This window comes from Haliotis rufescens, unplaced genomic scaffold (genome assembly GCF_023055435.1).
Source record: "Haliotis rufescens isolate VD_foot unplaced genomic scaffold, xgHalRufe1.0.p SCAF_7, whole genome shotgun sequence".
In the NCBI taxonomy this organism is placed as follows: Eukaryota; Metazoa; Mollusca; class Gastropoda; order Lepetellida; family Haliotidae; genus Haliotis; species Haliotis rufescens.
The window spans coordinates 26,519,480-26,535,668 of record NW_025964361.1 but is presented as its reverse complement, the minus strand read 5'-3'; the positions used below and the strand labels follow the sequence as shown (position 1 = coordinate 26,535,668).

General features: G+C 42.9%; 1 protein-coding gene across 2 annotated transcripts; it reads left to right on the top strand.

Annotated features, from left to right (window-relative positions):
* Positions 1–1,197: 1,197 nt before the first annotated feature.
* Positions 1,198–13,173, top strand: LOC124137499. Of its 2 annotated transcripts, XM_046503833.2 has the most exons (5): positions 1,198–1,273; positions 1,373–1,446; positions 4,557–4,577; positions 5,778–5,847; positions 12,438–13,173. In XM_046503833.2, exons 2-5 carry the CDS (start codon positions 1,374–1,376, stop codon positions 12,820–12,822), a joined length of 549 nt encoding a protein of 182 aa, XP_046359789.2. In that variant the 5' UTR covers positions 1,198–1,273; position 1,373; the 3' UTR covers positions 12,823–13,173. The 2 variants fall into 2 exon arrangements, with proteins under 2 accessions (XP_046359789.2, XP_046359788.2); XM_046503832.2 differs by having other exon boundaries at positions 1,238–1,446.
* Positions 13,174–16,189: the final 3,016 nt, after the last annotated feature.

Here is a 16,189-nt window from a genome sequence, read left to right as displayed (position 1 = left end):
AGGGTTGAGATGTGAGACTAATGTACCAGTACGTTGTGGCTGAAGACCGACTCTAGATACCTACTTGACGATTTCGGGCCAGAGAAACGTTTGCTTATCGTATAAGGCAACTGAATTGATCAGGCTGCCAGGCTCAGTGATGTGGTTGATTTAAGTCACTGTAACACAGACAAGGACACACACACTCAAATTGATAGACAGAAACACACACATCAACACCCACACTCATACACACGCTTTACAAACACAGACACAGACAAAGACACACACTCACATAAATAGACAGAAACACACACATCAACACCCACGCTCATACACACACTTTACACACACACAGACAAAGACACACACACTCACATAGATAGACAGAAACACACACATCAACACCCACGCTCATACACACACTTTACACACACACACACACAGACAAAGACACACACACTCACATAGATAGACAGAAACACACACATCAACACCCACGCCCATACACACACTTTACACACACACATAGACAAAGACACACACACTCACATGGATAGACAGAAACATCCACATCAACACCCACGCCCATACACACACTTTACACACACACAGACAAAGACACACACACTCACATAGATAGACAGAAACACACACTTTAACACCCACGCTCATACACACACTTTACACACACACACAGACAAAGACACACACACGATCACATAGATAGACAGAAACACACACATCAACACCCACGCTCATACACACACTTTACACACACATAGACAAAGACATACACACTCACATAGATAGACATAAACTACCACTATAACACCCACGCTCATACACACACTTTACACACACACAGACAAAGACACACACTCACATAGATAGACAGAAACACACACTATAACACCCACGCTCATACACACACTTTACACACACACAGACACAGACAAAGCGGAAGCGAACGCACACGCACGCACACAAACGTACACACACGCACAGAGAAGTTATTGAATGACCCGCTTATCATGGACTGAGACTGGACTGCAGGCATGTTGATCCTCAAGTTATGATCTCGGTGAGAGGAAATATTTCCGGGTGTGAGTTATCAGTTTCAAATAAAATTTGCAGCACAAAGGCAACACATAGTCGGGTTGTTAGAAATAGTTCCGCGTGTTCCGGAAGCAATAGCATCTGAATGCATTCACAATACTCAGCATGTCACCCTGTCACATTTGAGTAGTGTTTGAGCAATAGACACGGTAATCGCCATCAAGGAAATTGTCCGGTAAACACTGTTATGAGATCACAAACAAATGGGTGTTTTATTCATTTCCACATAGCATTAGTTTCTACTTGTTCTATAGTGAGCTGCTGTGCATTTCAGAATGGCGCCTGAGAGGATACTACTACTACCCATCTATACATTGGTCTTCACCCAGATTAACTCGGCTACAGCAGGTAATAAGTATGTCATTTAATGTTTTAAAAATGCCAAAGAATGTTGGATCATTCTACTGTGTATATAAATGTTTATTGGGGGTCAGTGTCGAGCATGGGACGTGTAATTACTGATTTTAGTTTCCCCATAACGGGTGGATCGTTAAAATCCTGGGTTGTTTTTTTCAAAAGTTAAAAGTATCTTTATATCTAATCTGGTTTGTCTTGTCCAGACTTGACGTTGTACAGGCCGTCGTAATAAAGCAGAGATAGTTCCGACTGTGGCGTTGAACAACCTTTGTCCCAACTGAATACTGGTGGTACCCGGTAATGTTTGTGTTGGAATTATGGGTTCAGCTGTCTTTATTTGTACGTTTTATACATTCGGGTTCCGATGGCGTAACTGAAATAAGGAACATACAGTTTTGTTTAAACATATTTTATTGACATATATGGTCAACGGGATTGGACAAACGTTATCCAACTAAGGTGCCCTTTCCCTACTTTTTGTACAGACATGCAGTGATTTAACTATGCAAACAACGACCCGTGATACGCTGTATGTAGCTGCATGCATTGGTGCAAGTGTTCTTTCAAACGGTTAGCCTCTGCTGCATGCATGCATTGGTGCAAGTGTTCCATCAAACGGTTAGCCTCTGCTGCTGCATGCATTGGTGCAAGTGTTCCTTCAAACGGTTAGCCTCTGCTGCATGCATGCATTGGTGTAAGTGTTCCTTCAAACGGTTAGCCTCTGCTGCTGCATGCATTGGTGCAAGTGTTCCTTCAAACGGTTAGCCTCTGCTGCTGCATGCATTGGTGCAAGTGTTCCTTCAAACGGTTAGCCTCTGCTCTACTCAAAAGTCGGTAATCACATATTTACCAACAAGGTTTAATGAATTTCGGTCTGAGTAATGTTTGATGTGCACTCTGAAACGTCATTGACCCAATATAACCAATATACACCATAACCTGGTATTTGCAGTTATAGGACTTTACAAACATTGTATTTCATGAAAGATAGTTCTTTTGTTGGTTAACGTTACCATCCTCAAACAATTCTTAGAATAATTGTTTGTAGTGCACTGTGAAACGTCATGGTCGTCTAAGGCGTCGCAAGTCGCTGTGACTTGATCGTGGGTTCAATCCCAGCGTCGCTCTGATTATGTTTCTAAGCTTGTCGTGCAGCACCATACACGGGCGCGTGGGTTTCACCAACATTGTAAATTTAAACGTGACGTAATTATAACTGAAATACAGCATATTTGCAAAGCGGCGTTCAACAGAACCCAGTCACTCATGTTATGTCTTCGGAGGCTCATATATTCGAATGGGGATCTCTAATCTGTATTACCGGTTTAACTTTGGTCGTCGCCTCTGATATTTTTTCATTAACTTGACAATATATTGTACATCCGATTCTGCTGATGCGGGTGTTGACAAACGTTATCATAACCTTACATCCGCTGATACAGGTCTTTGCAAATATTGTAATAACCTGTTTCTTCTCGTGTATTAACCTGTAATACCGTGTGCACCGAGATGCATTTCGTTCTTGATTCTTAGCTCGCTACCAATTTGGCCAATGAGGTCTCAATATAAAGAAGTCATGTTTTGGAAAAAAAGGTTATTTGGAGAATGTAATGCATGTTATTTTACGCAGCAATATTCCAGCTATATGACGGTGGTCTGTAATCGAGTCTGGACCAGACAATCCAGTGATTAATTTCATGAGCATCGATCCACGCAATTGGGATCGATGACATGCATCAACCAAGTCAGATTACGACAAGCATAGTCACCTTTTACGGCAAGCTAGGTTGCTGAAGACCTACATACGCTACCCCGGAATCTTCACGGGTCGATAATACACTGAAATTTACAGTCGCACCTAAACATTGTTCTGGCGCCGTGTTGAAGTCCTCCTTTTGTTCATGAGACGTTCCCCGACCGCGTCATGCCAAAAGACGTTAAAAAATTGTACTTGTTGTTACCCTGTCTGGCGCTCGGCATTTAGGGGCTAAAACAAGGACTGGTTGGCTCGGAGTCAGTATACTGTGTCTGAGTGGGGTATTCATGTTAACCTGCGGCATGGTATCTCAGTGAGCTAGCACTATAAATCGGCATCAGTCTGGACGAGTACAAGCAGCCACACATACACACACATACACGTACATGCAAGTCGCTATATAAGTGCAATAATCTTGGACGCGACGTTAAACCCCATTTCACCTCACCTCACCTCATGAGGCGTGTAACTGTATTAAAGCTTTCTTTTTGTAATTTGAGAAGAACATGGTAGTCTTCGTCTTGTCTGGGATGACAGGAATGCCAGATTGAGTAATAAACGTCGATATTTATCAAATATATGGTTGTGTCCATCTGAACTGGGAAGACGTGAAAAGCATTAAATAAAGTCAGAAATCGATGCATTATATTGCCATTCTGGATACATCGATGAAACGTTAGACTCCTTTCTGAACACCCCCTCCCATCACAACCACCATCCTGTGTAATAAACAATGGTTTCATTTCAATATCTTGTACTTCCGTGTTTACTCATTTATATTCCGAAAGTCGTTTCGTTCTAAATTCTGATATCGCTTCCAATTCGGCCGCTGGTGCTTCAGTATAATAGGACACATTCTAAGAAATGTTTTCAAATGTTAAAAGTCATTATGTTGGAGAAAGTAATACGTTTCCTTTCTTAAAAAATGATAATTCACTCAAACATGTAGTCGCATCTGATTGAGGTCAAACTACATTTATACCTTGTTTTCCGAAAGACATTTCGTTATTTATTCTGAGCCCGCTACCAGTTCGGCCACAGGAATAGCGATTAGCAGATTGAGTAAATAACGTCAGAAATCGATGCATCCTGTTTAAATCGATGAAATGTCAGACTCTTCCCTGAATACCCCCACCCCCACCCATCATCCCCACTTCCACCCCTACCCCTACCCCTACCCCTACCCCCAACCCCAAACCCACCCCCTACCCCCAACCCGGCCTCACCTCTACCCCTATCCCTGCCCCCAACACCACCCACACCCACACCCATCATCACCTGCCCCATCTCTTCCCGCACCCATCATCACCACCATGCTGTGTAACACAATGTGCTTTCATTTCAGCCTGTTTTGAAAAACCAGAAGGTACGTTTGTTACTATTATTTTGTCTCTGTTATATGTATATAACACCAAATTCCAAATGCGTCTAATTTAAGTGTGCATATCTTGTGTTTCAAGTTCTCATTTCACGTATACAAAAAGAATGAACACTGTAAGATCCATTCTGTGGGTTTTTCAAACACAATTGTAAGATTCAATACAGTCAAATGACAAAGGAAATATACTGAATGTAACTCTGTGATCATGGTCTTGTTTTAGAATATTGAGTGAGTGAGTATGGTTCTACGCCGCTTTTAGCAATATTCCAGCAATATCAAGGCGGGGGACACCAGAAATGGGCTTCACACATTGTACCCATGTCGGGAATCGAACCGGGTCTTCGGCGTGACGAGCGAACGCTTTACCACCAGGCTACCCGACTGCCCCTTTTGAATATTGTGATTTTCAAGAAGTTATCATTTTGTAGAAGCTTTAAAGTGTGTTGTTTATTAATTCGGATGAAGATTGTAATTCTTATTTATCAAGTTTCTAAATCACATTTCTACTGCTGTTTTTACCCATTGCGTTTACCCATTTGTACACCGAAAGGCATTTCGTTTCGGACTCTGATCTCGCTACCAATTCGGGTACTCAGTATTAAAGGACACTGGAAATGCTTTCAAACGTTACAAGTTATTATTTAGAGATCGTAATATGTTTTTATACTTGTAAAATGATAATTCATTCAATGATAAATGTACTGTCGAATCTGATCCCATTCATAATGCATCATCTTTACGACATACATGTACGACATTGTTTTGGCGCTGTGTTGAATTCTTCTTTTTGATAGTGGGACGTATACTGAACTATATTGATGCTTTCCTTTTTAATTCGATAAAACTACGGTTTTCTCCATCTGGTATTGAAACCAAATGCGACCCCGTTTTTTTTCTAGCATTACTTTATTCTGATTAAATGACACCCTGGTCTCAGGAGCACAGTTCCGTGGCAGGCATCGGAAGACGAGATAAAGTGAGAAGTAAAGAGATTTGACGAAGTGGGGATTGTGAGGAACTGGTGACGTCACGAGCTCTTGGTTTGTTTGGGAGTTAGATCGTAAAATTAGAAATGGCAGAAAAAAATATAATAATCATAAGTAGGAGAATTTGTGTTGACGTGTCAATAACGGCATTTAGTTGTTTAGCTAAATATAATTATACACATAAGTTGTTGGTTTTCAGTAAGGTATGCTCTTCTCGGCGAAGCAGGAATCTTTGTTGTCATCATCGTCATCTACTTTTTGGTCAAGCGGTGAGAAATTTATTTACTCAACACTGATACCCAAGGCAGTCTGTTTTATTTGTTTGTCACGCCCTGTCTACCTAAATTGCAGTCATGCTACAAAAATAAGTTTCTTTATTCATCCATTTGCCCGCTCTTATGTACATCATCCGGTTGTAGAAATAACGCAATATTGTGCGTCAATGTGCCATACCTCGCTTATTGTGCGTCATTGTGCCATACCTCGCTTATTGTGCGTCATTGTGCCCTACCTCGCTCAATGTGCGTCATTGTACGTTACCTCGCTTATTGTGCGTCATTGTGCCATACCTCGCTTATTGTGCGTCGTTTCGCCATACCTCGCTTATTGTGCGCCAGTGTGCCATGCCTCGCTTATTGTGCGTCATTGTGCCATACCTCACTTATTGTGCGTCATTGTGCCATTACTCGCTTATTGTGCGTCATTGTGCCATTACTCGCTTATTGTGCGTCATTGTGCCATACCTCGCTTATTGTGCGTCATTGTGCCCTACCTCACTTATTGTGCGTCATTGTGCCATTACTCGCTTATTGTGCATCATTGTGCCATACCTCGCTTATTGTGCGTCATTGTGCCTTACCTCGCTTATTGTGCGTCATTGTGCCATACCTCGCTTATTGTGCGTCATTGTGCCATTACTCGCTTATTGTGCGTCATTGTGCCCCACCTCGCCTATCATGGGCCATTGTGCCCCAACTCGCTTTTTGTGCATCATTGTGCCCCAACTCGCTTATTGTGCCCTACTTCGCTTATTGTGCATCATTGTGCCCAACCTCGCTTATTATGCGCCATTCTGTCCCAACTCGCTTATTGTGCGCCACTGTGCCACACCTAGCTTATTGAACGTAATTGTGTCCAACCTCGCTTATTGTGCGTCATTGTGCCCCAACTCGCTTATTGTGCGTCATTGTCCCCCACTTCGCTTATTGTACATAATTGAATCTAACCAACCTCGCTTCTTCTGCGTCATTGTGCCCCACCTCACTTATTGTGCGCCATTGTGCCCTACCTCGCTTATTGTGTGCCATTGTGCCCCACCTCACTTTTTGTGTGCCATTGTGCCCCAACTCGCTTAATGTGAGTCGATGTGCCCCACCTCGCTTATTGTGCGTCATTGTGCCCCACCTCGCCTATTGTGCACCATTGTGCCCCAACTCGCTTATTGTGCATCATTGTGCCCCATCTCGCTTATTGTGCATCATTGTTCCACACCTTGCTTTATGTGCACCATTGTGCCCCAACTCGCTCTTTGTGCGTCAATATGCCCCCACCTATCTTATTGTGCATCATTGTGTCCGAACTCGCTTATTGTGAATCATTGTGACCAACCTCGCTTATTGTGCGCCATTATGCCCCACCTCGCTTATTGTGCATCATTATTCCACACCTTGCTTTATGTGCACCATTGTGCCCCAACTCGCTTATTGTGCGTCACTGTGCCCCCATCTCGCTTATTGTGCATCATTGTGCCCCAACTTGCTTATTGGGCGTCATTGTGCCCCACCTCGCTTATTGTTCGCCGTTGTGCCCCACCTCACTTATTGTGCGTCATTGTTCCACACCTTGCTTATTGTGCGCCACTGTGCCCCAACTCGCTTATTGTGCGCCATTGTGCCCCAACTCGCTTATTGTGCCCACCTCGTTTATTGTGTATCATTGTGCCCCACCTCACTTATCGTGCATCGATCATTGTTCCACACCTTGCTTTATGTGCACCATTGTGCCCAAACTCCTTTATTGTACGTCAGTGGCCGCCACCTCGCTTATTGTGCATCATTGTGCCCAAACTCGCTTATTGTGCATCATTGTTCCACACCTTGCTTATTATGCCCCACCTCACTTATTGTGCGCCATTGTGCCCCACCTCGCTTATTGTGCATCATTGTGCCCAAACTCGCTTATTGTGCATCATTGTTCCACATCTTGCTTTATGTGCACCATTGTTCCACACTTTGCTTTATGTGCATCATTTTTCCCCAACACGCTTATTGTGCCCCACCTCGTTTATTGTACGTCAGTTGGCGCAACCTCGCTTATTGTGCCGTACCTCGCTTATTGTGCATCATTGTGCCCAAACTCGCTTATTGTGCATCATTGTTCCACAACTTGCATTATGTGCACCATTGTTCCACACCTTGCTTTATGTGCACCATTGTTCTCCATCACGCTTATTGTGCCCCATTGTGCCCCAACTCACTTATTGTGCCCTACTTCGCTTATTGTGCATCATTGTGCCCAACCTCGCTTATTATGCGCCATTCTGTCCCAACTCGCTTATTGTGCGCCACTGTGCCACACCTAGCTTATTGAACGTAATTGTGTCCAACCTCGCTTATTGTGCGTCATTGTGCCCCAACTCGCTTATTGTGCGTCATTGTCCCCCACTTCGCTTATTGTACATAATTGAATCTAACCAACCTCGCTTATTCTGCGTCATTGTGCCCCACCTCACTTATTGTGCGCCATTGTGCCCTACAACGCTTATTGTGTGCCTTTGTGCCCCACCTCACTTTTTGTGCATCATTGTGCCCCAACTCGCTTATTGTGCATCATTGTGCCCCATCTCGCTTATTGTGAATCATTGTGACCAACCTCGCTTATTGTGCGCCATTATGCCCCACCTCGCTTATTGTGCATCATTGTGCCCCACCTCGCTTATTGTGCATCATTATTCCACACCTTGCTTTATGTGCACCATTGTGCCCCAACTCGCTTATTGTGCGTCACTGTGCCCCAATCTCGCTTATTGTGCATCATTGTGCCCCAACTTGCTTATTGGGCGTCATTGTGCCCCACCTCGCTTATTGTTCGCCGTTGTGCCCCACCTCACTTATTGTGCGTCATTGTTCCACACCTTGCTTATTGTGCGCCACTGTGCCCCAACTCGCTTATTGTGCGCCATTGTGCCCCAACTCGCTTATTGTGCCCACCTCGTTTATTGTGTATCATTGTGCCCCACCTCACTTATCGTGCATCGATCATTGTTCCACACCTTGCTTTATGTGCACCATTGTGCCCAAACTCCTTTATTGTACGTCAGTGGCCGCCACCTCGCTTATTGTGCATCATTGTGCCCAAACTCGCTTATTGTGCATCATTGTTCCACACCTTGCTTATTATGCCCCACCTCACTTATTGTGCGCCATTGTGCCCCACCTCGCTTATTGTGCATCATTGTGCCCAAACTCGCTTATTGTGCATCATTGTTCCACAACTTGCATTATGTGCACCATTGTTCCACACCTTGCTTTATGTGCACCATTGTTCTCCATCACGCTTATTGTGCCCCATTGTGCCCCAACTCACTTATTGTGCCCTACTTCGCTTATTGTGCATCATTGTGCCCAACCTCGCTTATTATGCGCCATTCTGTCCCAACTCGCTTATTGTGCGCCACTGTGCCACACCTAGCTTATTGAACGTAATTGTGTCCAACCTCGCTTATTGTGCGTCATTGTGCCCCAACTCGCTTATTGTGCGTCATTGTCCCCCACTTCGCTTATTGTACATAATTGAATCTAACCAACCTCGCTTCTTCTGCGTCATTGTGCCCCACCTCACTTATTGTGCGCCATTGTGCCCTACCTCGCTTATTGTGTGCCATTGTGCCCCACCTCACTTTTTGTGTGCCATTGTGCCCCAACTCGCTTAATGTGAGTCGATGTGCCCCACCTCGCTTATTGTGCGTCATTGTGCCCCACCTCGCTTATTGTGCATCATTGTGCCCCAACTCGCTTATTGTGCATCATTGTGCCCCATCTCGCTTATTGTGCATCACTGTTCCACACCTTGCTTTATGTGCACCATTGTGCCCCAACTCGCTTTTTGTGCGTCAATATGCCCCCACCTCTCTTATTGTGCATCATTGTGTCCGAACTCGCTTATTGTGAATCATTGTGACCAACCTCGCTTATTGTGCGCCATTATGCCCCACCTCGCTTATTGTGCATCATTGTGCCCCACCTCGCTTATTGTGCATCATTATTCCACACCTTGCTTTATGTGCACCATTGTGCCCCAACTCGCTTATTGTGCGTCACTGTGCCCCCATCTCGCTTATTGTGCATCATTGTGCCCCAACTTGCTTATTGGGCGTCATTGTGCCCCACCTCGCTTATTGTTCGCCGTTGTGCCCCACCTCACTTATTGTGCGTCATTGTTCCACACCTTGCTTATTGTGCGCCACTGTGCGCCAACTCGCTTATTGTGTGCCATTGTGCCCCAACTCGCTTATTGTGCCCACCTCGTTTATTGTGTATCATTGTGCCCCACCTCACTTATCGTGCATCGATCATTGTTCCACACCTTGCTTTATGTGCACCATTGTGCCCCACCTCCTTTATTGTACGTCAGTGGCCGCCACCTCGCTTATTGTGCATCATTGTGCCCAAACTCGCTTATTGTGCATCATTGTTCCACACCTTGCTTATTGTGCCCCACCTCACTTATTGTGCGCCATTGTGCCCCACCTCGCTTATTGTGCATCATTGTGCCAAAACTCGCTTATTGTGCATCATTGTTCCACAACTTGCTTTATGTGCACCATTGTTCCACACTTTGCTTTATGTGCATCATTTTTCCCCAACACGCTTATTGTGCCCCACCTCGTTTATTGTACGTCAGTTGGCGCCACCTCGCTTATTGTGCCGTACCTCGCTTATTGTGCATCATTGTGCCCAAACTCGCTTATTGTGCATCATTGTTCCACAACTTGCTTTATGTGCACCATTGTTCCACACCTTGCTTTATGTGCACCATTGTTCTCCATCACGCTTATGGTGCCCCATTGTGCCCCAACTCACTTATTGTGCCCCACCTCGTTTATTGTACGTCAGTGGGCGCCACCTCGCTTATTGGGCATCATTGTGCCCCATCTCGCTTATTGTGCATGACTGTGCCCCACCTCGCTTATTGTGCGTCATTGTGCCCCAGCTCGCTTATTGTGCAGCATCGTGCCCCACCTCGCTTATTGTGCATCATTGTGCCCCACCTCGCTTACTGTGCATCGATCATTGTTCCACATCTTGCTTTATGTGCACCAGTGTGCCCCCACCTCGTTTATTGTGCATCATTGTGCCCCACCTCGCTTATTGTGCATCGATCATTGTTCCACACCTTGCTTTATTGTGCACCAGTGTGCCCCACCTCGTTTATTGTACGTCGGTGGGCGCCACCTCGCTTATTGTGCCGTACCTCGCTTATTGTACATCATTGTGCCAAAACTCGCTTATTGTGCATCATTGTTCCACAACTTGCTTTATGTGCACCAATGTTCCACACCTTGCTTTATGTGCACCATTGTTCCCCAACACGCTTATTGTGCTCCACCCCGTTTATTGTACGTCAGTTGTCGCCACCTCGCTTATTCTGTCATACCTCGCTTATTGTGCATCATTGTGCCCCACCTCGCTTATTGTGCATCATTGTTCCACACCTTGCTTTATGTGCACCATTGTGCCCCAACCCGTTTATTGTACGTCAGTGGGCGCCACCTCGCCATACCTCGCTTATTGTGCATCATTGTGCCCCATCTCGCTTATTGTTCGCCATTGTGCCCCACCTCGCTTATTGTGCGCCATTGTGCCAAACCTTGCTTATTGTGCGTCATTGAGGCCCGACGGCTTTCATTATTCTTCATGTAGTGGGATAAAAAAGTGGGGTTTCGGACGTGAAAAGTTCAATTTCAAGCGGAAATGTGACACATTTAAGTTTTGCTAGAACACTGCGATGGTACCGTACATATGCTGAAACATCTAAACAAATGTAAGTTCAAAACACTCTTATCTTTTAAGTTTATTTCCATTCATTTGACCAGTATCTCTCCAAAGACCACACCACAGGTCCACCTTTAGTGATCAGCAACAATCTATCTATTTTAATACCGTAGAATAGGTATTCAGCAACCCATGCTGGCCGTAAAAGGCGACTATGCTCGTCGTAAGAGGCGACTAAAGGGATCGGGTGGTCAGGTTCGCTGACTTGGTTGACGCATGTCATCGTATCCCAATTGCGCAGATCGATACGCATGATGTCAGTCACTGGATTGTCTGGTCCCGACTCAATTTTCACAGAAGGCGTCATTTAGCTGGAATAGTGCTGAGTGCGGCGTTAAACAACAAACAAACAAACAAAAGATTCCTATTCGGCATTAAGTTGAGATATACATGTATCTGGAAGAATAGCCACCTAAGCTTATCCATATCCGTTTTAGTAACAGTTTGCCAGACTGTGTTAATTAGTACAGAGATTTGAAGGTCAATTTCATTCAACCCAATTCAACGATTCAGATGACGTCGATTCATTCAACTGGATTCAACGATTACTGCCGCTACTCTGAGACGGAAATTCATCCAATTTAAGTCAGAATCGAGCAGTGTTCCCTTTTCCAGTTTAAAACAAAGGATTGAAACGTCTTTTTCATAGACCCTGCGTCTCCGTTATGCAGAGCCTTCAAGAAAATATCTTAAATGACAATCGATCATAGTTTATATATATTTACTTATTTATTGATCATCTTTAAATTTAAAAAAAACCCTTTGATTTCAATACAAGCAATTGGTTTAATTGTGTTTATTTTCAGTTGCAAAAAGAAGAAAGCAAAGAGAGCTTCACCGAAAGAAAGGGTTGCCATATATCGCCCAATGCCCCCGAAGCTTGAGGGCACCAAGAACGGTTATTCAGCTGCTGACGTTGAATTTGTAAATAGAGATCGTCAAACAAATGTCAAACAACCCCAGCATGGTGATGGCGTTAATGAAGGTGATTATGACGTGTTGTGGAAGTGGAATCCAAAGCGGTTTAAGGTGGCGGAGACCCAAGGCGTGTACAGTCATCTGGTGATGACAAGCGGGATGAATGAGTGCCCGGACCCAGACCAGTATGACACGACGAGGCGGGTGTTGGCGGAACGACGGGCCAGGCCTGAGGAAGACTTGTATAACAAGATGGCCATACCTAATGTGTAGATACCAGCTATGAAAGCTCACCTGGTCATCATCCATCGTCAGTAATCCCCGTGTTTGAATACGTGCGGTTGCTTTGCTATTCTTAAGTAACGATTCCAGCGACGGGGAAACCTGCAGGTTCTGATGACATGGGCAGCACTTCTCGTGAACCATGTGCCGCAGCACCCATTACATCCCATTACGGGTCAGCCATTGTTCAGTTTCAGACAAAGCTCGAACTCGCACAAGCTTCACGCACGGCTAAAATGACTTCCGTGAGTTATACATAGAACACGTCCCATTTTAATTCTGGAAACCCAAAAGTCCAGAAACTCTACGGTCTTTGCCCAGTCTCGGTTAAAGGTATTTACAAAATTAAACATACCGTTTTCATGGGAACATACCAAGGAAGAAAAAATGAAAAAAAAAATTGTTCAAAAACTCAATATTTAGACTATGTCGCCCATGGGCGAAGTCTTGCCCATGGGTAGGCCCATGGGCAGGCCCATGGGCGAGAATATATTCCTTTACTTAAAACTCATGTTTTTGTTTCGCAAATACATTTAATGTATTCATTCAAGTATCATGACACAAAATTTAACTCATTTTAACTTAATTCAACGATTTTATAGCGATATTGAAATATTTCGCCCATGGGCGAGAAAAAGGTTTGGCCCATGGGCGAGAATATGTTCCTGTACTTAAAACTCATGATTTTGTTTCGCAAATACATTAAATGTATTCATTGAAGTATCATGACACAAAATTTAACTCATTTTAACTTATTTCAACGATTTTATAGCGATATTGAAATATTTCGCCCATGGGCGAGAAAAAGGTTTGGCCCATGGGCAGGCCCATGGGCGAGAACATGTTCCTTTGCTCAAAACTCATGTTTTTGTTTCGCAAATACATTAAATGTTTTTATTCAAGTATCATGACACAAAATTTAACTAATTTTTACTTAATTCAACTATTTTACGGCGTTGTTAAAATATTTCGCCTATGTTTTCGTTAGTCCCTTTCAAGCATCAACTAACTGTTTGCAAAGTATATTGTATCATGTGAAATATACTTTATATTATATCATTACATTACTATTTAAAAAGGGCATTTGGTTGGATGTTTCCTTTAGTTCTACAAATTTCACCTGTTTTACATATTGTAGCGATCTTTAATGAACCCGGACTTACCTCTCAAAACGTTTTGACAGTTTATCATACGAATTCATGTGCGTGTACTCCAATTCATTGGAGTTATTTTCCACAACATTAAATTTTAGTTAGTTTCTATTTCATTTCCCATTTTATGTCCCGTTGATACATCACACTGGGCAATTACGTGACACTAGGTATGCAATATTCAGGTACGCGTGAGCGTATTTTAATGAAAAAAACTATTCGTCTTTTATTGCATAACGTTTGGCTGAATATCTTACATTCTAACGAAATCTCGAAATAATTATTTAATTACAAGCAGTGTCGAACTGACCAGTAGGAATTATGTTTCAATGCGATTGAGGAAAACGTGAGTGAATATTGTGACACTAAAGCAACTTTTAACTGCATTGTCACTTTTGGTATGAAAATGGTAATAGTTAAGAAAAACGTAACAGGCTTCTTATGATAATTCTCATATTCTCATTAGTACGTTGTGTCTAATTACAGTGTCGGCCTTATTTACAGGTGATTCTACAATACTTGTTGTCGGTCAATTACAATCTGCCGCACCACGCGTGAATAAACAGTTATGCAGGTGTTGCTGTGTCCAAATACCTAGCCTGAAAATGTTTATTTTTTTTAGGATACATGTTTTACAAATGTTCGTTGATATGTGGATATATTAAGCACAAAGACAAAAAAATGTTTATGAAAGATACATTAGTGCCTTGATATATTCATCGAGATGTGTATCATCGTTTAATGGGGTCATTCAATAAACGTATGTTTGGAGGAGATATCAAAGGAGCCGCCCAATATACACAGTGTCGTCCGGTGAACTACCACCCGACCCTGTCCATTAGAGTTATGTAATCGGTACAGAAATATATTTGATGCGGTGTCAGTGCGGAAGGAGTTTGAATTACGTCCGCCACTTGCCACAGAAATCCTCAAAGTATAGAAACAATAAACAAGGTCAATCCGTACCAATTACCTAGTGACGCACGTAACAACGACTGTCAATAGGGAAAATGGTGAAAACAAATTGAAATAGATTTTAATAAAACATTATTGTACTAAATAACTCGCAAAAGCGGTGCCTAAAATTGTTTGACCGTGTTATGTGTGTTGTAAAGTGACGAATAGCAAGTAATTGTCATGCTGTACGAATGGTTCCATATACAAATTCAGTTATACAACCGGTATGAAACTGAGAACTGAGATACCAAGTACAACCTGCATTCACACACGGAAGCAATATACTTGTGTGTATGCCCTCTCCTCTAAAAAATGTGTCACTAAAGTATTTGCATTGTAATAAATATAGTAATGATAAAACTTGGTAATTTGGTAGGTCTCCGACAGATATGATTTTCAGTTTTTTTACACCTTTGATTGATACGGATTACGTACCTGTAGTCGAATCACTGTCTCTAATGTATCTGCTTGTTAGAAATTTCAAATGTCTTGTTATAGCACTGTTCCTAAAATACGGCAGTTTCTTTTATCGGGTATAAATAGTTGATTCGTCTTGTCACGCAGTCATTTTTACTTGATCGAATGATTTCCACAAAAAATTACGGCAGAGAGTTTTGTATTTTATTATATTTTTAGAAGATTTTAGAAGATGCTTACATCACTGTATCTCAGAACGTAAAACTGATAACATTCAAACATGTAATTAGTACACAGTTAATTGTTACATATAATTTCCTGCATATTCCTTTTTGAACAAAAAGCCTACATGTATACTGATATCGGTGTCCACTGTTAAAAGGGTATTAGTGCAGTCAGCCATGGTAAATGGAGAGACAATAATAAGGTGATTAATTATAGTCTGTTGCAGAATATGCGGTATAAGTGTAGTCATTGATACATATACACATTACACATATACAGATGGAATACACGATATGATGCAGTGCAAGAACAAATTAAGATACGGTTTCTATTAAAAATAATTATACGATTTTGGATTTAATTAGCATGTTTAAATTTTCAGGCCAACACGGCTGAGATACAGCATCGGCATACTCAACTGGAGTTGTTTTCTGCCGGTCGTAAGTTCATTGTTTGACTGAGCACACTCGTGTCGGGGTTGCGATATTTTCTTCTCTTTGTTGGCAGCCTGCCACCGGTCTGAATTTTGAGAAAGGTCTCAGCATGGGACTGTTAATTACTTCTTAATGATGTCTACAAGCTTACAAACTTGTAGATGTTGGGTGCGG